This window comes from Aotus nancymaae, unplaced genomic scaffold (genome assembly GCF_030222135.1).
Source record: "Aotus nancymaae isolate 86718 unplaced genomic scaffold, 86718_ANA_hifiasm-v0.15.2.pri h1tg000053l, whole genome shotgun sequence".
In the NCBI taxonomy this organism is placed as follows: Eukaryota; Metazoa; Chordata; class Mammalia; order Primates; family Aotidae; genus Aotus; species Aotus nancymaae.
Window position 1 is genome coordinate 12,746,518 of NW_026988467.1, and position 21,643 is coordinate 12,768,160.

The 21,643-nt window shown below is 57.1% G+C and overlaps 1 protein-coding gene across 1 annotated transcript; it reads left to right on the forward strand.

The window, feature by feature from the left end:
* The first annotated feature begins 145 nt into the window (after nt 1-145).
* EFHD2 (EF-hand domain family member D2) lies at nt 146-20,913 on the forward strand. The gene is made up of 4 exons (XM_021668322.2): nt 146-540; nt 16,017-16,164; nt 17,273-17,407; nt 19,222-20,913. The coding sequence occupies exons 1-4, from the start codon at nt 230-232 to the stop codon at nt 19,351-19,353; spliced, it is 726 nt and encodes a 241-aa protein (XP_021523997.2). The 5' UTR covers nt 146-229; the 3' UTR covers nt 19,354-20,913.
* The last annotated feature ends 730 nt before the right edge of the window (nt 20,914-21,643 follow it).

The window sequence follows — 21,643 nt, forward strand, 5'->3', positions numbered from 1 at the left end:
CAGCGGGCGGGGAGCGCAGGGAACACTCGACCCCCGGCGGCAAGGAGCGATCACGCGCACGCCGCGCGGGCCCGGGCATGGGGGCGGGGCGCGCGGTCCCCGCCGGGGCCCAAGTCCCACCTTCGGGGGCGGTGCCTGGCCCGGGGAGTGTCAGGAAGAGGAAGAGCGCGGCCGGCGGCGCTGCGCGGCGAGCAGGGGCCCGGCCGAGGCGAGCGCCGCACGGGCCACCATGGCCACGGACGAGCTGGCCACCAAGCTGAGCCGGCGGCTGCAGATGGAGGGCGAGGGCGGCGGCGAGGCCGCGGAGCAGCCCGGGCTGAACGGGGCGGCGGCGGCGGGGGCGGCGGGGGCGCCGGACGAGGCGGCCGAGGCGCTGGGCAGCGCGGACTGCGAGCTGAGCGCCAAGCTGCTGCGGCGCGCCGACCTCAACCAGGGCATCGGCGAGCCCCAGTCGCCCAGCCGCCGCGTCTTCAACCCCTACACTGAGTTCAAGGAGTTCTCCAGGAAGCAGATCAAGGACATGGAGAAGATGTTCAAGCAGTGAGTGCCCGCGCGACCCGGCCCCCCGCCCGCCCCGCGACTCGGGCTCGGGCCCCGAACCCCCCGAACCCCCTGATCCCCGGATCCCGCGCCGCCCCGGGACCCCTGCCGCTAGCCAAGCTCTCCCGAACCCGGACGCCCCGGGGGTGGGGACCCCGCGGCCCCTTCCAGATCGAGACCGGGCATCCCACCACGCATGTTGGTCTGGGGGACCCCCGGCCCCTGGCACGCAGCGACTCCTCGTATTTGTGCTGCCCTCGGTACACCATGCCGCGCCCGCAGAGTGGGGAACCCCGAGCCTCCTTCCAGATAATCGGCAGACCCTGCGATCCCACCCCCGCCACCACCACCACACGTGTGGGTCCCAGGCCCTCCGCCCTGTTAGTGGCGTTTCTCCCCTACCCCACACCGCACACACCGAGGCTGAAGACTCGGTGGCCTTCCTTCCCCCATCCCAGCTTCTCGCATTCCCCACCCCCACCCCGACCCCAACACTCACTGGCCGTAGACACCCACCCCAGCGCCCCTCGCAACACCGCATGCCAACCACATTCCTTTCCTTAGGGTCTTTTCATTTCCTCTGCTTATCTCAGGTGTCCCTCAAGGTGGGTTCTGGGCAGGGACCACCCCCAACTTCCTCTCCAGTCATTCGGCATCTACCAGCAAACTGGAGGCAAAGACTTGCCCCTTCCACCCCCAGCCCCCACCCACTCATTAGCCAGGACCCAAGTCCTTCATGCACAGTGGGCTCCCTAGGAAGGGACCCCTGGCCCTGTTCCCCCTCCACAGGCCTGTAAACCTCACCCCAGTCATCCCTGGGGGCTGAGTCCCCTCGTGCTTGGAAGCCCTCCCTCCTCCCCCTGCCAGCTCCACCCCCCTGCACCCAGCAGCCTGCAGTCACCACTCACCTGCTTCTGTCACAAGGCCCCCTGTCTCTCCTCCCCACTCCATATAGCCCCTTCCTGTGTGACTTGCCCTGTTACCCCTACCCTTACCCTTTTTCTATCAGATTCTACATGCTGTGCCCTCACCAGGGTAGATGGGCACCCCCAGGCCTGTGGGCTCATCCGCTTGTCCCCCCACAAAACAATCTTAATGTCTCTGTAGAGGGGCTACAGAGAGAAGGCCCAGCTCCCCCCCGGCCCATCCCTGGGTCCCAATCTGTTGCGTCTAAGATACACAGCCACCCTCTCCCAGCCATGTGTGTACCCAGGGGATGGGGAAGGTGCCAGGGCCCCTCCCTTTGGTACATTTCCCCACCTCCTGTTCCCTGTGCCCCTGCCCCTGGCTCCTGGAGAGGGAACAGCCTCTGTTCCATGGTCTGGGTGCTGGTCCGAAGTGGTTCTAGGAGATAGCTTTGGCCTGAGGCTGAGTCCTGGGGGTGAGCCAGGAGGTCTAACCCACCTGGCACCTGCAGCCCAATGCCGAGGGAAGGGTGCCGCAAGGCCAGCTCCCCCTTGGCTGGGCGGGAGGTGGGGGCAGACCAGGGGTGTGCATCTCAGCCACATGCAGCTGTCCGTGCCCAGACATCAAGCCGGAAGCCCAGGAAGGGGCGTTTTGCAACCCCACAGTTTGAGAAAGGCTCTCCCCCTGTTCACCACAGCTTGCGGCAGCTTCTACATTTGGCCTCAAGGCAGGGGGAAAGATTTCTGATTCCCAGCTGGGGGTGGCTAAGGAGTCCCATAGTTTCCCAAGGTCCATCTGAGGGAAAATCAAGTCCTTGACCCCCGGCCCCTCTGAACCTCTTTGAGAAAGTCCCAGGGCGCCTACCTCCTTGACTCCAGGGAGTTTGGTTGGAGTTCTTCTAAAGTTTCTTCCCAGCCAAAGACTGGCAAGATTGGGAGAGCAGGATTTCCAGGATTCCTGGAAGAATAACTTGAGTGCTCTCCGGGTGGGTGGGTGGACACAGGGGTGAGTATGGGTCACTGTCTGTCACTGCCCCGGGAGGCAGTGCAGAGCTGATTCAGATCCCACAGAGATCCCCGTGTTGATAATGCTGAGGCGCTCACCAGGTCCTTCAAACAGCCCCGGGACTCAGAGCTCTTCCTCACCTTTGTGCAGACAAGGACTCTTAAATAACTTGCCAGGACCACCCAGCTAGAAGACGTTAGAGCCAGGATTCAAACCCAGGTCTGTGATTCCAAAACCCAGGTTCTTCCTCTCCTGGGTTTCCTATCACAGACATCTGTTTTTACGTAGGAAAACCTTCAGCAACACCTGCTTCCATGTGTGTGGCAGATTTTCCGCTCATGTCCCCACCCCTAGACCCCCAGCCCCGGTCTCTCCTTCCCCCTGAGCCTGCCTCCTCCTGGGCTTCCACAGCCTCGCTGCCCACTGGCCACCCAAACAAAGATGGAGCCGTTCTGGGAGAACCCAGACACTGCAAATGAGTGGGACTTGGGAGGCTGCAGTTTGGAAGTGGCATGCGGCTGAGGGCACACTCTGGAAGCTTCTTTGCGCAGCAAACTCACTTTTTCTTACACGGGCTGTTTCTGGTGCTAGTTTGATGAGAGGTACTGTGACGGAGACTGAGGGGAGCTGGACCCCTCCAAGCCACCTCTTGGCACCAGCACTGCTTGCCAGCGTTTGGGGAGGGCTGATGGGGCAGGTAGGGGCCAGGAAGCTGGACCTCTAGGAAGGAAGTGCCGCCCGCCGGGGCCCGAGTGAGGGTGGAAAGCTGCAGATTGTGTATTCAAGGAAACAAGGCTTCACTGTGCCAATGGAGCCCACCCCCGCCGCCAACAGACGGGCTCTCGTGGAAGACAAAACCCCCGTTCTGCTTCTGCTGTCCGAGTGGGGCTGCAGCCTCCTGGGTCTAAGCAGGGCCCAGGATCATAGCCAGGACATCAGAGCCAGGGCTCTGGGGAGAGCAGAGGGCAGGGAGGAGGGGAGCCTACCCTCCTAGGAAGCCAGACACCAGAGCAGAGGGCAGGAGACCACGAGGCCAGCAGGAGAATGGGAGCCGGCCTTTCCTTGGAGGCCAGGAGTTAGGTAGCTGGGCTTCCACTCTAGTCAACTTGTCCTCCCTGGGCCTCAGTCTACCCACGTGTAAAAGGGGCATCCTATCCCTGATGACCCCCAAAGGTCCTTCAGCCCTGACCTGCATATGTCTGAGGGGTCCTGGGCCCTTCTGGATGCTGGAACTGCCTTCCAGGGCCTTCTGGTCCACCTATCCCGTGTTGATTCAGCAGATACTTCCTGAGGCTGGAGATGGAGGGGGAAGAGAGGGAACAGGGGAAGATACACTCTCAGCCATCACTGGTCTTACAGCTAGAGTCATTCAGGGTCCTCCTGGGAGAGACCTAGAGGGTTGACTCCAGCCCTTCTCCCCGTTTTACAGAAGAGGGAACCAAGATCCAGAAAGGTGAGGCGGTGACTTGCTCGGGGTTACAGAAAGGTTTTCAGTGAGGCCGAAACCTTGTACAGTGGGAAGAGTGGCCCTGGTGTCTTAGGGTCGGGCTCAGAGGACATGACACCCTTAGCGTCTGTCTCCCTGCCCCTGGGAGCCAGGACTCTCCCCTCCTCCCCGGGCAGCCCCAGGCTACACCCAGCACCTCTGATCACCCAGCTGCTCCTTCCCTCTCTCTGCCCCTCCAGGGCTGGCTCTGAACCCTCCTGTCAGGGAGGCGAATGGGATGGCCCTGGAGAGTCCCGGGGGTGCCCACCCCTGGGCTGACAACAGCCTAGATGGGTCTCTGGAGGGTTTTGTAAGCCGAGACCTGCCGGAAATGTAATTCTGAAGCTTCGGTGGAATCTGAGGACGATGCCCTAGATCCTTGTCTGCCTTCTAGCCCAGACTCACAGGCCCCGTCCCCACCCTTGTCCCCAGCCACTTCATCTCAGGACACCTTGCATCAGAGAGGCAGGCTTCCCTTTCCTTCTGGCCAGCTCTTCCCTGCACGGGCTCTGAAGGCCTCCCGTCCTCCTCTCCCCTCCTCTCTACCCCTCCACCTCTGGGGGACACTCCTCTCGCAGGAGCCCTTCCTGGATGCAGTCAGCAGGGTCTGGAGTCTGCAGCCCTGGGTTTGAATCCAGCTGTGGACCCTGGAGCCCTTCGGAGCTTCTGTTCCTCACCCTGGAACAGGGATGACAGGGGACCCACCTCACAGGGTTGTTGTACGGCGCTTAGCCCAGTGCTTGGCACAGAGCAAGTCGTTACTAAAATACTGTCACTGCCATCCCCAGCTGAGCATACACCCACTCCTGGGCCCCTCATGGGGTCCTGGAAGTGGTCATGGCGGCTGGCTCAGAGGCAGCTCCACAACACCCGCTGGCTGCCACCACTTACCGCCAGCGGAGCTTCTGGGCCTGCCAGTTGGCGACAGCCCTTTGCTTTGGGCCCTAGTGACAGGACCCAGGGTTAGAGCCCTCCTTCTCTCCTGCTGAAAGCCACTCTGATTGACAGCTGCATATGGCTTTGATAAATAACAAAAAGGGAGAAATGCATTCATTATCACCTAGTTACGGGGAAGGCAGGTGGCACAAAAAAGGGGAAAGCAAACAGCAGCTCTGGGGGGCTCTCCCCGTCTGCGGCCACCCAGCTGGGTTGCTCCGGGCAGGGTACTCAGCTTCTCTGAGCCTCAGTTTCCCCTGGGGCTCCAGAACCTACCTGGGAAAGTTCTGAGGATTAGATATAAAAAAGCTGAGTCTTTGTAAAGAACCCATCATGACGTCTGGGCTGTTTGCATGATAGATGACGTTTTTGAAAAATACTAAGTTCGGCCGGGCTTGGTGTCTCTCGCCTGTAATCCCAGCACTTTGGGAGGCTGAGGCGGGCGGATCACGAGGTCAAGAGATCAAGACCATCCTGGCCAACATGGTGAAACCACATCTCTACTAAAAAAATACAAAAATTAGCTGGGCATGGTGGCACATGCCTGTAGTCCCAGCTACTCGGGAGGCTGAGGTGGGAGAATTGCTTGAACGCGGGAGGCAGAGGTTGCAGTGAGCTGAGATTGCTCCACTGCACTCCAGCCTGGCAACAGAGCGAGACTGTCTCAAAAAAAAAAAAAAAGAAAAATACAAAGTCCACACATGTGATCATTCTTCCAACAGGTATTTTATTAAGTTTTTGTACTACAAGATCTAGAGAGTTAAATGAATCAAGTTCCTGCCCTCAACAGGCTTACAGTCTTATATAGAACAAACATGTATAGAGGTTTGTGAGTAGAGAGGATGTACCTGCAGGGCTAGCAATGGAAGGTTTCTTTCCTTCTGCCATGAGGACCAAAAGCTCTCATGAACAACACTGTACTGATGTTCTCTTTGCAGCCAGCCCCCCCCTCTGTGCCCCTCCTTGTTAAACAGAGCCACTAGTTCCAGCCATTCCTGGAGCAGCCTATGTATATTATTTGGAGAACTGAATTGAATTCTCACACCAGCACAATGAGATTAATACTTTTTTTCCTTTTTTTTTTTGAGATGGAGTCTCGCTCTGCTGCCAAGGCTGAAGTGCAGTGGCGTGATCTTGGCTCACTGTAGCCTCCGCCTCCTGGGTTCAAGTGATTCTCCTGCCTCAGCCTCCCAAGTAGCTGGGACTACAGGACACACCACCACACCCATCTAATTTTTTGTTCTTTTTTGAGTAGACATGGGGTTTCACCATTTTGGCCAGGCTGGTCTTGAACTTCTGACTTCAAGTGATCTGCCTGCCTCAGCCTCCCAAAGTGCTGGGATTACAGACATGAGCCACCGCGCCCAGCCTGATACTATCATTTTTATCCCTATTTGACAGATGAGGAGTCTGAGGCTCAAAGCGATTGTCACTTGTCTAAGATTATATTAAGCGGCAGTGACAGGATTAGAACCAGATCCTCCTGCAAGGAGCCCCTGGGGGCCAAGTGAAGCCGAGTTTGTGGTTGGGGCTTGGGGGAGCTTCCCAGAGCCTGAGAGAAGTGGAGTACTTCACCTGCAGCTTAGGGTCAGGGGGTGGCAAGAATGCCCCACACCCCTGGGGAGGGAGGATTTCCCAGCCTTAGTCCTTACTCTGCTCCTCCCACTTCCCCTTGCTTCAGTGTCTGAGTCACCTCTCCTCCCCCCACATCCCCAACCCAGGACTTTTGGTTCCTCTTTGGTCCACACTTCCTGCCCTCTCTTCGCCTCCTCTCTCTCCTCCATGCCACCTAGGTCCAAGGCCTGGGCGTAGTTTCTGCTGTGAGAGTCTAGGCTCCAGGACTGCAGGCCCTGCCTCAGGGGAGGTCAGAGGTCCTTTCTGCAAGGCCAGCCCCACGGGCAGAGGCGGAGTCACTTTGCAGCCTCAGCAGGGAAGGTCCCCACCCTGGAGCAGCTGAGTTCCCCTGACTGCCAGGTGGACTTCTCCTTGGCTGACTTCCGCTTTTCAAGGACAGCAGAGAAGCAGGGGTCACTGCCAGAAAGGTGTGGCCAGGTCGGAGCCAGGCCACCCAGGGAGTCCTGAGCCGTCAGGCGCTTCCATCCAGGCGCTTTGCCTCCCATTCAGTCCTTTCTTATCCTGCAACGCTATCCTCACCCATTTCACAGATGAGGAAGCTGGGCTTTCAGAAAGGTTACGTGACCTGTCCAAAGTCACACAGCTGGTAAGGGGCAGAAGCAGGGTTTGAACCCGGGCCTCCCTGGCTCCAAGTCCTCTGAACCCTTACAGTGGCCCAAACACCAGCAATGATACCGCCCTGGAGTGTGTTAGAAATGCAGAGGCTCGGCCAAGCGTGGTGGCTCACACCTGTAATCCCAGCACTTTGGGAGGCCGAGGTGGGAGGATCACAAGGTCAGGAGTTCGAGACCATCCTGGCCAACATGGTGAAACCTGTCTCTACTAAAAATACAAAAATTAGCTGGGCATGGTGGCATACACCTGTAATCTCAGCTACTCAGGAGGCTGAGGCAGGAGAATTGCTTGAACCCAGGAGGCAGGGGTTGCTGATCGCGCCACTGCACTCCAGCCTGGGCAACAGAGCGAGACTCTGTCTCAAAAACAAAAACAAAAAAAAAAAGGAATGCAGAGGCTCAGGCTCCACCCCAGAGTTACCAGACTGCATTTTTTCAAGAGGCAGGGTCTTGCTCTGTCACCTAGACGGAATGCAGTGGTACGATCATAGCTCACTGCAGCCTCAACTTCCTGGGCTTCAGTGATCTTCCCACCTCAGCCTCCTGAGTAGCCGGGACTATAGGTACATGCCACCACATCCAGCTAATTTTTTTTATTTTTGTAGAGATGGGGTCCTGTTATGTTGCTCAGGCTGGTCTCAAACTCCTGGCCTCAAGCCATTCTCCCAAAGTGCAGGGATTACAGGCATGAGCCACCGAGCCTGGCCCATAATCTGCCCTGTAACCAGCTTCACCGGCTGTACACATTGATGGTTAAGAAGCGCTAAACCGCGACTGAGGCCCCCGCACGGCCATCTCCCCACCGCTTGCCTGAGGTTGACCTAAGGTTATCCTTAGGCAGGTGACTGTCTGAGCTGTAAGAGGATAAGATGAATGGAGTAAATAAGTTACATTGTAAGCACTGGGTTCTATTGATATTAGGCATTCAACAAATATTCTTTATAATCACTATCATAACAAAAATGATTATGAAGAGCAAGAAGTGAAGAGGGCAGCCGGCAGGAAGGGCTGCAGGTGCAGCGTGAGGTTGTTGAACCCCAGATTGGGATGCCTTTGAGCCCTGACAGCCCCCCAGCAAATTGCTTGGGGGCTCCCACCTTACCCTCCATGGGGGAGCGCTGAGCACCACACTTGTATGCTCTCCGTCTGTCTCTCTATGTCTCTCTCTCTCTCTCTCTCCTCTCTCTCTTTCTCCTCCCCACCTCCATACCCTACTTGGCTGACCCAGGGCAACAGGTCAAGTGTGAGAGTCCCAGATAGGACTAGAGGAAGTGGTGAGCACTGGGCTTCCCCATGAGTCAGACGGTCTTGGGGTGGGGACATGCAGGAACTGGGACAGCTGAGCCCAAAGTCAGGGGGGCCTGAGGGCTCCTGAGCCCATACACAACACCCACCCTGTCCAGTTATCTGTCCTCCTGGGACCCACACACCCAGAGGGGCCATCAGCAAAGCCTGGGACAGGAGTCAGGAGAGACAGAATTGGGGTCCCCTGTGCTCCCACCTTCCGATGTGCAGTGGCTGTGATGACTCTGCTTCCTTCTGCCATCAGACTGTGCAGCGCAGCTGCAGGGGGCCTGCATGAGGATTAACTTACTTTTTTTTTTTTGAGACAGAGTCTTGCTCTGTCGCCCAGGCTGGAGTGCAGTGGCACAGTCTTGGCTCACTGCAGCCTCTGTCTCCCGAGTTCAAGCGATTCTCCTGCCTCAGCCTCCCGAGTAGCTGAGATTACAGGCATGCACCACCACACCCAGCTAATTTTTATATTCTTAGTAGAGACAGCGTTTCACCATGTTGGCCAGGCTGGTCTCGAACGCTGGCCTCAAGTGATCTGCCTGCCTCGGCCTCCCAAAGTGCTGAGATTACAGGCGTGAGCCACTGCCCCCAGCCAAGGAGCAACATTCTGATAGTTCCGAAGCCAAGTTGGGCCCTCTTGGGTACGCAATGAGCTTCCTGTCCTCAGAGGTATTCAAGGCATTAAACAGAGAACTGCATTCGGAATCTGATTTTCAGGAAGGGCTGAGTGGGATGGCCTCCAATATCCCTTCCAACCCTGGAGTTCTCTGCTGTGTCCCGATAGGCCTCAGGGCATAGCATAGTAAGAGTGCATGTGTTTGATCAGGCCTGGTTCAGAGCCCAGAGACACTCTTGTCACCTACAACCTAGGCCAAGTCACTTCCCCTCTGAGCCTCACTCTCCTTGTCTGTTAAATAGGGATGTTCATGCCTGCTTCATGGACTTCTTGTGAGGATCTGATGCAAACATTTGGCATTGTGCCTGGCACACAGCAAGTGCTCAGCAGACTCAGTAGCCAGGAATGATGATAGGTTATGACGTGGGGCTGGCCTGGGTGTAAGGCTGGGGCGTCCGCACTACGCATGGTTGACGCCGCTACTGCCTACCCCTGTGACTCCCTAGTTATCAGAACGGGGGAGGGGGCAGGGGCAGGGAAGCAACCAGCTGGGGACCACGCTCACCCCAAAGGGAAGAGTTGTCCTGAGGGTAGCCGGCTGCTCCGCTTTCAAGAGGGGGATGGGTGGGGATTCAGTCCCCAGCCCAGGGTGCAGCTGCTCAGCCCTCCCTGGCGGGAACTATTCAGGGGGAGGCAGATAGGAATGTGGGCACGGTGCCAGGCCCGCAGCCTCCCTCCAGTGCTGGAGAGAAGAGCTGAGCTCCCAGGCCGGGCGCTTTCTGCCAGTCCTGCCGAATGGCATTGGCCTTCCCAAACAGGCACCACGCTAGGCACTCAGACCCTCCATGGGACCACGAAAAAGAGAAGGGGGGCAGGGAGGAGAAAAACTTCCAGCCGTTGGAATCCTGCAATCTGCCGGCTGTGTGACCTTAGGCCGGTCGCGGCCCACTTGGGCCCAGTTTCCCTACATGATGTAAAACGGGTAGAGCAGGCTGCCTGGGTGGATCTTGCGGGCCGACCTCACTTTTTCTGGATCCTCTAAGCCACCTGCAACCTCGGTTTCAGCTCAGGGAGAAGGGCTGGTGGGTGAGAGGCCCCCTAGCCAGGGAGATGCCTGTTCCCAGGCATTGTGGAACCTTGTTCTCTCTGGTACTGGCAGTTGTCCCCCTCCCCTCTAACTCACCCATGCCCCTCACACCCCCACCCAACACCTTTATCACGTCCCTCCAACCCCGAGGGAAGGTTCCTCGCTCCCTGAGGCTCCTCTCTCCCTGTTCAGGGGCTTTGTCCGGCGGCCGTCTGTCTTCCCACCTCCCAGAGATGCTGGGGCTTTGGGTCAGGCCTAGTAGGGGAGAAGTGGGCATCAGAGGAGGGGCTGTGATGGAGAGGACCCCTGGGTCATCGAGTCCACCCCCACCTCCAGGCCAAGCCACCACAAGCCCTGCCTCCCAGCCCTATACCAGCAATCAGGACTGGAGCCTGTGGGAGAAGCCAGCGTGTTTTTTATCATGATTCTAACATCATCACCCTTTTTATATTGTATATGTGAAGTATATGACGTGTATATGTGACACACAAAAACTTCTTGATATAACAACTGCTATTATGATGATGATAAAATTAACAGGTTTTAAGGACCCACTATGTGCCGGGCATTTTATATCTGGAATCTCGTTTTCATTTTTGTTTTTTGGTTTTGGTTTTGGTTTTTGGGTTTTGAGATAGAGTCTTGCTTTGTAACCCAGGCTAGAGTGCAGTGGAGTGATCTCAGCTCACTGAAACCTCCGCCTCCCGGGTTCAAGCAGTTCCCTGCCTCAGCCTCCCTAGTAGCTGGGATTACAGGAGCCCGCCACCAAGCCTGGCTAATTTTTGTATTTTTAGTGGAGACAGGGTTTTACCATCTTGGCCAGGCTGGTCTTGAATTCCTGACCTTAGGTGATCCACCCACCTCGGCCTCCCAAAGTGCTGGGATTACAGGTGTGAGCTACTGCGCTTGGCCAGTTTGTTTTTTTTTTTTTTTTTTGAGACGGAGTTTCGCTCTTGATACCCAGGCTGGAGTGCAATGGCGCGATCTCGGCTCACCGCAACCTCCGCCTCCTGGGTTCAGGCAATTCTCCTGCCTCAGCCTCCTGAGTAGCTGGGATTACAGGCACGCGCCACCGTGCCCAGCTAATTTTTTGTATTAGTAGAGACGGGGTTTCACCATGTTGACCAGGATGGTCTCGATCTCTTGACCTCGTGATCCACCCGCCTCGGCCTCCCAAAGTGCTGGGATTACAGGCTTGAGCCACCGCGCCCGGCCATGTTTTTTAAGACAAGGTCTCACTCTGTTGCCCAGGCTGGAGTGCAGTGGCTCATTCAGGGCTCACTGCGGCCTCAACCTCCTTGGCTAACATGATCCTCCCACTACAGCCTCCCAAGTAGCTGGGACCAGAGGCATACACCACCATACCCAGCTAATTTTATTTTTATTTTTTTAAAGAGATGTGGTCTCGCTGTGTGGCCCAAGCTGGTCTCAAACTCCTGGGCTTAAGTGAGCCTCCCACCTCAGCCTCCCAAAAGGCTGGCATTACAGGTGTTGACCTGCTGCATCCAGTCTCATTTACTCTTTAATAATCTTAAAGGTAGATGTTAGCAATAATACTAACTGGTTCTTAGCATAGTAGGTGTGTATGAAGTGCTTCCTGTGGACCAGGCTCTGTGCTGAGGGTCTGCTTGTATCATCTCTTTTAATCCTTGCCTCCATCCTGATATGAGTCCTTTGACCTCTATGATGTAGAAGAGGAAATTGAGGTCTGTGGGGTTGACAGCTTGACCAGGGTTACTCTGCCAGCAGGTGGCAGAGCTGGGGTTTGGATCTAGGTCAGTCTCAGCAGAGTTGATGTAAGCACAAACCCTCAAGGCCATCTTCAATCAGATTGATCCCCAAACCTGGCTGATCCCCTGCCCCAGAGCACGTCAGAGCCCAGGGCACAGGGCAGATGTCCACTCCCCAGGAGTCTCTTGGAAACGGCCCCCTCCACGGTTGCCTCTGGGGGCTTTACCTCCCACCCCAGCACCTGGCCTCTTGCAGCCCTCGTCACCTCCTCTTGGTGAGAACTCTTTGGCACCTCAGCCAGCCCCTTGGGGCCAGAGCCTGCCCTGGATGGAGCCCAGCTCAGTAATTGATTGGCCCTTGATTGATAGAGGCAGCGGTTCAAATCATGGTTTGAGCTGCGGCCCAGCCAGGGCTGGGAGCTGCCAAAGACAGAGGGATCCACAGCCCACATTTCCATCCAAGTCTGGACACTTTATCTGCACTTCCTCTGAAACTGAGCTGCCCCTGACTTCAGAAGAAACCCATGCACTTGAGCAATAAATAAAGCTGGGGCTCAGGGAAAGGCATGTGGGACCCAAGGGCTGGGGCCTGAACCCCTGACCTGCTGGTTATGGGGCCGGCGGCCTCACCTATAAGAACCCTGCTTCCCTAATCCGGACCTGGAGGGTTGCTGAGCGCAGGGGTTGTAAAGAGAAAGTGCTGGCCCGTCGGGAGTTTAGTGAAGGTGATTCAATCTTGTTTTAGTGCCTGTGACTGCCGTTTATGCAGCTAGCTCTGTATGCTGGGAGCTAGCTGAGTGCTTGACAGGGATGGGCTCAGTCCTTCCTCACACTGGCCCATGAGAGAGGCCCCACTGCAGGAGGGTTCTCAGCCTTAGCACCACTGGCATTTGGGCCAGGTCTTTTTTTTTTTTTTTTGGAGATGGAGTCTCTCTCTGTTGATCAGGCTGGAGTACAGTGGCACAATCTCAGCTCACTGCAATCTCCACCACCCGAGTTCAAGTGATTCTCCTGCCTCAGCCTCCTGACTAGCTGGTAGCTGGGATTACAGGCATGTGCCACCACGTGTGGCTAATTTTTGTATTTTTAATAGAGATGGGATTTCACCATGTTGGCCAAGATGGTCTTGAACTCCTCACTTTGTGATCCACCCACGTCGGCCTCCTAAAGTGCTGGGATTGCAGGCGTGAGCCACCGTGTGTGGCCGGGGCCAGGTCATTGTGGTGGGGCCACCCTGTGCCCTATAGGAGCTTCTCTGGCCTCCACCCACCAGATGCCACTGACACCCTCTCCCCAGGTATGACAACCAGAAACGTCCCCTGGGGGCACGAGCACCCCGGCTTAAGAGCTGCTGCATTTTGTGGCTGAATAGCGCAGCACTTTGGCTCCAGAGCCCGATGTGTCATCGCTGACCTTCACTGGAGCCCAGGGTCAGAAAGCGGCAGGGCTTTGCTTTCCTTGGGGGGCACTGAGGAGGGGAGTCCTTGTGACTTGGCTCGGGAAAGACTGGGTCCCTCAGCAGGTGCCCCCGCACAGCACTGCAGTCATGTGGAACCCGCCCAGCCCTCCACCAGCCAGCAAACAGGGTCCAGAGATGGCAGGAGGGACCTCCGCTGTGCCCCACAGAGCCCTCCAGCTCCAGGTAGAGGCTGGACTGTGACAGCTTCGGCCTGCCTGACCCTCTGAGTCCCACACCTTCTCCTGCCACAGAGGTGGGCACTGCCCACAGGGGCTGCTGGCCCATCTGCCTCCACCCCAGCCATCACCCATCAGTGGGGCAGAAGGCCTCAGGACCCTGTGTTCCCTCCAGGGCTCCCAAGACCCATCTTTTCTGTGCTGTGTCACTTCCAACCACTGACTCACTGGCTCGTGAACTATTTATACTCCTCGCACAAATGCTCCTCTTGAGCTCCAGCCGTCTGTGTTCGGCAACAGCCTCAGGACACGTGGGGGAGGGGCTGGGTACAGAGCAAATGTGCAAGTTTATGAGCCCAGCAGACCTAGGGTAGAAGTTCAGCTCTCTCCTTACTGCTGTGTGACTGTGGGTGGGTCACTTAACCTCTCTGAGCCTTGGTTGTAAAATAAGGTTATTAGGAGGATCAAGTAAAGTAAGCAGTTCCCAGCACAAAGACAGATTTCAGCACGCGGTTGCTGTTAGGTTAAGAACACCTAACTAGAGAAGGCGACGGGAGCCGGGGAGCCCAGAAGAAGGTGCAGAAATGAGACATTCATGCAGGATCTCCAGCGCCCAGGACGTAGGGTTCTGGAACAGCCCCCTGTGTTGTGCTGCTGTCGCCAGCACTGTCACCCAGCCTTGGGGACCGCACAAGTCTTCTTTAGGTGCAGATAAACCCATTTTGGCAGGGCAGGGTGGCGCATGCCTGCAATCCCAGCACTCTGGGAGACTGAGGTGGGAAGATGGCTTGAGCCTGGGAGGTAGAGGCTGCGGTAAGCTGTGATCGTGCCTGGGCAACTGAGCGACACCCCGTCTCAAAAAAAAAGAAAAGCCCATTTTACCAACTCCAGGATCACTTTCCCCAGCCCCAATCTTGTCTTTCTCCCACACTGTTCCCAGATACCGGTGGGGCAGGTGTTTGGTTGATAAGAGAGGCCAGCTGGACAAACAGCGCCTCACCCTCTTGCACCAGGCTATGTGCTCCAGGAACTGCTGACACCTTCCCAGCCAGGGAACAGGCAGAGAGGCCACCTAGACTCTTACTGCAAAGAGGCCAGTCGAGGAACACTTAGACTCTGCCCCCGACCCCATCCGTGTCTCTGCCAGGTTGTTAGTGGTAGAAAAAAGAGAACCTGAGTGTGCAGGGCGGAGGGGAGGCATCTGTATCACCTGATGCCTGTTTCTGGCTTCTCCACCGCCCTGCCAGTCTCCACCGCTCCCTGCAGGCACTGTACCACCCAGGACACACCAGGCCGCCTCCTGCGACCTCACCCTGCCTCCCGCCTCCCTCCTGCTCTGTACCCTTGACAAAGGCAGAGACCCTGCCTTAGATACCCCTTCATTCATTCACGTCTTATCTCTCCATTCCACATTTTTGAGCACCTACTGTGTGCTTTTTACCCTCCTTCCCAGTATGTAGGGCAAGCTGGGGGCATGAAATAGAACCCCTCCCCCCCCGGTACACAGGGTGCTGAGTAAGAACAGTCATTTATCACATGGAAGGAAGCCGCCTTCCACACCCATGTCACATCCCCTATTCCAGTGCTTCTCAACGGGGAGTGCTTTTACCCCCCTAGGGACATTTGACAATGTCTGGGAGACATTTTTAGCTGTCACAACTCAGGAAAGATGCTACCATAAACATCCCGCAATGCACAGGGACAGCCCCTTCGGCAAGGATTTATTCTGTCCAGACTGTTTAAGGTCTGAGGTTGAGAAACCATGCAAGGTTCTGCCACCTAGGGTGGGGCTGAGATGTCCCCAAGTGCCCATGGAGATGCCAGTAAGCCAGCTGGTCACGGAGGTGGTCAGCGAGTGCTCAGCTCACAGCCTGATCCACCCCGCCATGGTATTGAGAATTCCTTCTCGGCCATGCTCCCACCTGTCATCCCAGCACTTTGGGAGGCTGAGGTGGGGTGGATCACTTGAGGTCAGAAGTTCAAGACCAGCTGGGCCAACATGGTGAAACACTGTCTCTACTAAACATAAAAAAATTAGCTGGGTGTGGTGATGTGCACCTGTAGTGTCAGCTACTTGGGAGGCTGAGGCAGGAGAATCGCTTGAACCCGGGAGGCGGAGACTGCAGTGAGCCGAGATTGAGCCACTGCACTCCAGCCTGGGTGACAGAGCTAGACTCCATCTCAAAAAAAAAAAAGAAAAACAGAGAATTCCTTCTCACTGTCTGTGCCATCACATTCCGCACAGGGAGGCGGTCATTTCAGCTTCCTTGTCCCTCAGGCTTGTCCCTAAGTTAGCGCTGTTCTGCATGCAGGAGGCTGCCAGGCCCTGTGGTGAGTTCCCTGTCATCAGAGGTAACCAAGCAGGAGCTAAGCCACATATGGGTCCTCTGCCTGGGCTGAGTTCCCTTCTGGCGGTGACGGGATGATACGGTTGGTGGGAGATGTCCTCTGAGCCCCTAGTCTCGTTGCACTCAAGCCTGCAGCCTCACTCACTGAGCCAGTGCCAAGGTGTCCTCTCTCTTTGCACCTGCAGGTATGATGCCGGGCGGGACGGCTTCATCGACCTGATGGAGCTAAAGCTCATGATGGAGAAACTTGGGGCCCCCCAGACCCACCTGGGCCTGAAAAACATGATCAAGGAGGTGGATGAGGACTTTGACAGCAAGCTGAGCTTCCGGGAGGTAAGCCCCGTCCCCAGGGTCACTCCCCCAGTGGGGACTTCACCTGAAGATCTGGTGGCCCGGAAGAGACCATGCCATCGAACAGCAGCTGTGAGCAGCTGCTACTTGGCTGAGTGAGGCTTCAGAGGGCCTGTTGGAGCAGGCACCAGGGAGGGTTCTGAGATGCTTTCAGGGAGGAAGAGGAAGGAGGGACATCCCATCCTTCACATAGGGAGCATATATACCCTGAGCAGGCTCTGGCGTAGAGAAAGGCCCTGTGCCGGAAGGTTCCTGGACGCGTAGAGGGGGAGACGCCACAGAGGGAAATCAGTGCTGTGATGCAGAGGAAGAGGGCATGGCACCGGGTGACTTCACGCCCGGGCTCTCACTCTGAGACGAGAGCCAGGGGCAAGCCTGTGTTGCAGGGAAGGAAATGGAGGCCCCAGGCCAGACAGCAGCGATACTGGACCCCAGGCAGCACAGGGTTAGGTGGGGGACTCGAGGCCCAAGTGGGGCCCAGGAGGCCTGGCAGGAAGCATGAAGGATGAGGGGAGGGAGAGAGGTAGCGGGGCAGGCGGAGGCATGCGAGTGGCTGGGAGGGAGGTGTGGGCAGTGCGGGGCAACAGCTTAGAGGACGCGGGTTCGAATCCCTTTGACACTTTTAGGCACCGAGACTTGGGGCACGTCTTTTACTGTCTCAGAGGCTCCCTCATTCTGTCATGATACCTTTAGGACTCAATAAATGGAACGCAGAGTAGGTTCATTGGGGAACAGTGGGAGGCAAAGGTAAGAGGTTGGCCGAGGCCATGTGGTCGGGAGCTGGCGTGGACAGGGCAGGGCTGTAGTAGCCTGGCATCCTGGGGTGCAGATGAGTCACATCACCTCCCGTCGTACAAATGTGCAGAAGCCCGGGACAGTGGGGGCCACAGGAGCACTGAGGGGAGACCCAGCTCACTGGCCCCCAGTCCTTCTCTCCAGGGGAGGCCTGAGACTGGGGCCTGGGTGTGGCCAGGGTCTCCGGCTCCACCTCCTCCCTCCCTGACACCGCGTGCTCCGCCCCCTCCCTCCCTGACACCGCGTGCTCCGCCCCCTCCCTCCCTGACACCGCGTACCTCTCTCCCCACTGCAGTTCCTCCTGATATTCCGAAAGGCGGCGGCCGGGGAGCTTCAGGAGGACAGCGGGCTGTGCGTGCTGGCCCGCCTCTCTGAGATCGACGTCTCCAGTGAGGGCGTCAAGGGGGCCAAGAGCTTCTTTGAGGCCAAGGTGAGGAGCCCGAGGGGTGCCCTGACCCACGCTCCAGGACACAGGGACCCTGGGTCGGCGCGAAGTTAATACGTCCCCTTCCCGTTCCTGCCGAGGCTGCAGACAGAGATGAAGCTGACACCCTGCCAGACTGGGCCAGGCCCACGCGCTCTGTCTTCTGTCCCCTCCCACTCCTGGCTGAGAGACTTCGCAGCCGCCAGGGGGTGGATGAGGGGGTGTACTCTTGAAAAGGGGACAGGGACTACCTTGAGCTGCCCCAGCCCTGGCACACTGAGCTGCTACCCCAGAGGACTGGGCCTTAGGAGGGAAGGGCCCAGGAGACCGCAGGGCGTGCCCAGAAACAGCACTGGCTCTCCAGGGTTCCCGGGAGACACCAGCCCCAGCCTGGGAGGAAGCCTGGGGGCCCAGAGGGCACCTGTATGCACCGTACCCTCCCCTTCCAGCAGGTTCTCAGATGGAGGGGACATGTGTGGTCCAGTGGCTCCTGGGTCCTGCCCACCTAGAGTCCCAGTGCTCCCGCCTTGTTTCTGGTTTTTTGCTAAGCTAAGGAGATTCCTTCCAGGGACTGCCTCCCACCGCCCTCGGGGCTTCTGAGCAGTGGTGGAACTTTTCAGGGTTCATCAGTGGAACTGGGTGTGCCGCTGGGCTCCCCGGACAGGAAGCGGAGGATCAGGATGGCAGCAGCATGTGTGACTCCCTCCGAGCGCCCTTGCTCTGCATCAGCCGCAGGACATACGTTCTCTCTTTGAATCCTTTCAGCAACTCCACAAAACCGGAGTTGTTGGGTGCCGGATTCTCAGTAGGAAAACGGAGACTCAGGGAGGTGAATGAAGTGCCTGACCCAGGGTCGGAGCTGGTGAGGTCAGGCTGTTTGTGTTGCTGGGTAGGACTCAGCAGAAGCCTGAGCCAGAAGAGACCCCAGAAAAAGCAGCCATAGCCGGGCTCGGTGGCTCTTCAGGGAAGACATCCCTTCCTTCACATAGGGAGCATATATTGAGTGATTTCTGTATACCTGGCCCAGTAATCCCAGCACTTCGGGAGGCCGAGGTGGGTGGATCACCTGAGGTCAGGAGTTCGAGACCAGCCTGGCCAACATGGTGAAACCTCATCTCTACTAAAAATGCAAAATATTAGCCAGGCATGGTGGCAGGTGCCCGTAGTCCCAGCTACTTGGGAGGCTGAGGTTGGAGAGTCACTTGAGCCCAGGAGGCGGAGGTTGCAGTGAGCTGAGATTGTGCCATGGTACTCCAGCCTGGGCAACAAAGTGAGACTCCGTCTCAAAAAAAAAAAATTTAGCCGGGTATGGTGGCACGTGCCTCTAGTCCCGGCTACTCAGGAGGCTGAGGCAGAGGTTGCAGTGAGCTGAGATTATGCCATCACACTCCAGCCCAGGCAATAGAGCGAGACTCCATCTCAAAAAAAAAAAAAAAAAAAAGTCCAGGCCTGGTGCCTCACGCCTGTAATCCCAGTACTTTGGAAGGCCAAGGAGAGTGGATCACCTGAGGTCAGGAGTTCGAGACTACCCTGGCCAACATGGTGAAAACCTGTCTCTACTTAAAAAAAAAAACAAAAATTAGCTGGGTGCAGTGGCAGGCACCTGTAATCCCAGCTACTTGGGAGGCTAAGGCAGGAGAATCATTTCAACTCGGGAGGTGGAGGTTGCAGTGAGCCAAGATTGCACCACTGCACTCTAGCCTGGGAGACAGAGCAAGACTCCATCTCAAAAAAAAAAAAAAAGAAAAAGCAGCCATAGCACAGAGCACCCCCAACACACACCATCCAGCTCTGACCCCCTCACCCCCACACCCCCGCAGGTCCAGGCCATCAACGTGTCCAGCCGCTTCGAGGAGGAGATCAAGGCAGAGCAGGAGGAAAGGAAGAAGCAGGCAGAGGAGATGAAGCAGCGGAAAGCGGCCTTCAAGGAGCTGCAGTCCACCTTTAAGTAGCGGGGGCTGCAGCTGACCACCCTGTCCCTGCCCCAGTGCGGTGGGCGAGGGTGGCGCATGGGAGGCTGAGCCTGAATCCTTGCCTCTGTCTGACGGGACCATACTAAAAACTTAAAAATGTCTGCGATCGGAGCAAGTTCAGGGGTCTGACGGAGGTGGCCCTGCCCTCCCCGCTCCCTTCCGCTCTTCTCGAGGCCATGATGCAGGCACTGGCTCCGTGCCTGGCCCGGCCCTCCCTGGCAATCCCTGGGCGATCTTGCACCCCTGGCTGCCCCGCTGCCTGCTCCAGCGCTGCCCTGGGCCCAGCTCCTGGCCCTAGGTCCTTCCCGGCCCGTGTGCCTGCCCTCCATGCTTTCCCCTCCCACCCACCCAGGGACTCCTGCCCTCCTCCAGCAGGCCGCAGCGCGCCTGGGGCCCCCTGCAAGCCCCTTCCCAGACTGGGAGACAGCAGAAAAGATAGAATCAGGGCTGTCCCCCCAAAGTGGGACGCAAGGGGCTTGTTGGAGGCACCAGGGGACCCTCCCCAGGGCCTTTTCCTCCACCTCTGCCTCTTCTATCTGCTGAAATGGGGCAGGGGGTGGGGAGCTTCTGTTCTGGTGAAGGGACCCAGACCCCCCATGCTGACTTGGAGACCCCCAGATCTCTGGGGCCCAGTCAGGCAGGGTGTGGGGGCAGCTGTGCCAATCTACCTCACGGGCCCACCCCCTGCCAAGTATGCCGTGGGATCAAGGGCAGGGAATGTTCTGGGGGTCAGAGACACTGCTCCTCAGCACCCCACTAGAACACCCGAGGGTCCCAGGGGGCTCTGGAGAAAGGGGTGGGAGGAGGAATTGGCGCCTTCCTAGGGAAGGAAACCAGCGTTTCATCTTGATTCTCCGAGAAGCGTCCAAGAAGTGCTTTTAGTGTGTTTGCATGCGCCGGGCAGTGGGCAGCGAGGGCCTGTCCAGCCCTCTCCCGCCATCCCTCCCCAAGTGATGTCCACCGCCTCATCACCAGCGACCTGCCTGTCATGCCCACCCCCTCAAAGAAGCATGGGGACCCCAGCCCCCTGGTGCCTGGCACCAGACAGGTCGTGGGCAGGCCCACGCCATCGGCCCTGTTCGGCCACAGCTTCCCACGTGTCCCCGTGTGTGGTGTCTGTTGCTGTGTCGTGAAACTGTGACCATCACTCAGTCCAAACAAGTGAGTGGCCCTCGAGGCCACAGTTATGCAACTTTCAGTGTGTGTCATAATGGCGTCACTGCTTTTTAAACTCGATAACTCTTTATTTTAGTAAAATGCCCCAGGAGTCCTCGAAGCTACGCGGACTTGCAGAGGTTTTATTTTTTGGCCTTAGAATCTGCAGAGATTAGGAGGCACCGAGCCCCGCGCAGCAGCCTCGGCCCCGGATTGCGTTTGCCTTAGCTGATATGTTTATACAGATGAATATAAAAGGTTCTTTTCTTTGGGCTTTCTGCTTTTTTTTCCTCCCTTCTCACCCTCCCTTCCCCCTCAAAAAAAAGCAACTTCTTCATTCTGTGGTACGATTATTTTTTTTAACTAAAAGAAGATAAAATTCTATATTCCTATGTGTGTGTGGTTCTTGATGGTGAGTGGGGAGGGAAATGACAAGGTCACTGGATGTGGGGACAGTGGTGTCAGAGCCTGGGAGGAGAGGGGACCCTCCTCAGTGGGGGAGGTTGGTGTTTGATGCCCAGACGCTGTCACCAGGTGTGATTCTAGGCGCTTTGTGTCTATTAACTCATTTAAATCCTTGCAACCAGCCCATGCCAGGGGTGATCTTTTTATTCGTCTTTTGCAGATAAGAACAGGGAGGCGGCTGGGTGCAGTGGCTCACGCCTGTAATCCCAACACTTTGGGAGGCCGAGGCAGGTGGATCACCTGAGATCAGGAGTTCGAGACCAGCCTGACCAACATGGTGGAACCCCATTTCTCCCAAAAATACAAAAATTAGCTTGGTGTGGTAGCACATGCCTGTAATCCCAGCTACTCAGAAGGCTGAGGCAGGAGAATTGCTTGAACCTGGGAGGCAAAGGTTACAGTGAGCCGAGATCGTGCCGTTGCACTCCAGCCTGGGTGACAAAGAGAGACTCTGTCTCAAAACAAACAAACTAACTAACAGGGAGGCCTGGAAAGTCTCCCAGAGATACAAAGGCAAGTGGGTCGGCAGGAGGCAGGGCCCAGACTGTTGAGGTCATGGCTCGCAAACCTGCCAGGAGAGCAGAGAGGAGGGGCTGCCACATGGTAGCTGGCAGCAGCATGAAGGCACTGGGAATTCTGGCTTGCGCAC

What these genes read in the sequence shown, in the direction of transcription:
- EFHD2 (XM_021668322.2), top strand. Translation starts at nt 230, where the DNA reads ATGGCCACGGACGAGCTGGCCACCAAGCTGAGCCGGCGGCTGCAGATG. An exon ending in GCAAGCTGAGCTTCCGGGAG is followed by an intron (nt 16,165 to 17,272) that starts GTAAGCCCCGTC and finishes TCCCCACTGCAG; the next exon opens with TTCCTCCTGATATTCCGAAA. An exon ending in AGAGCTTCTTTGAGGCCAAG is followed by an intron (nt 17,408 to 19,221) that starts GTGAGGAGCCCG and finishes ACACCCCCGCAG; the next exon opens with GTCCAGGCCATCAACGTGTC.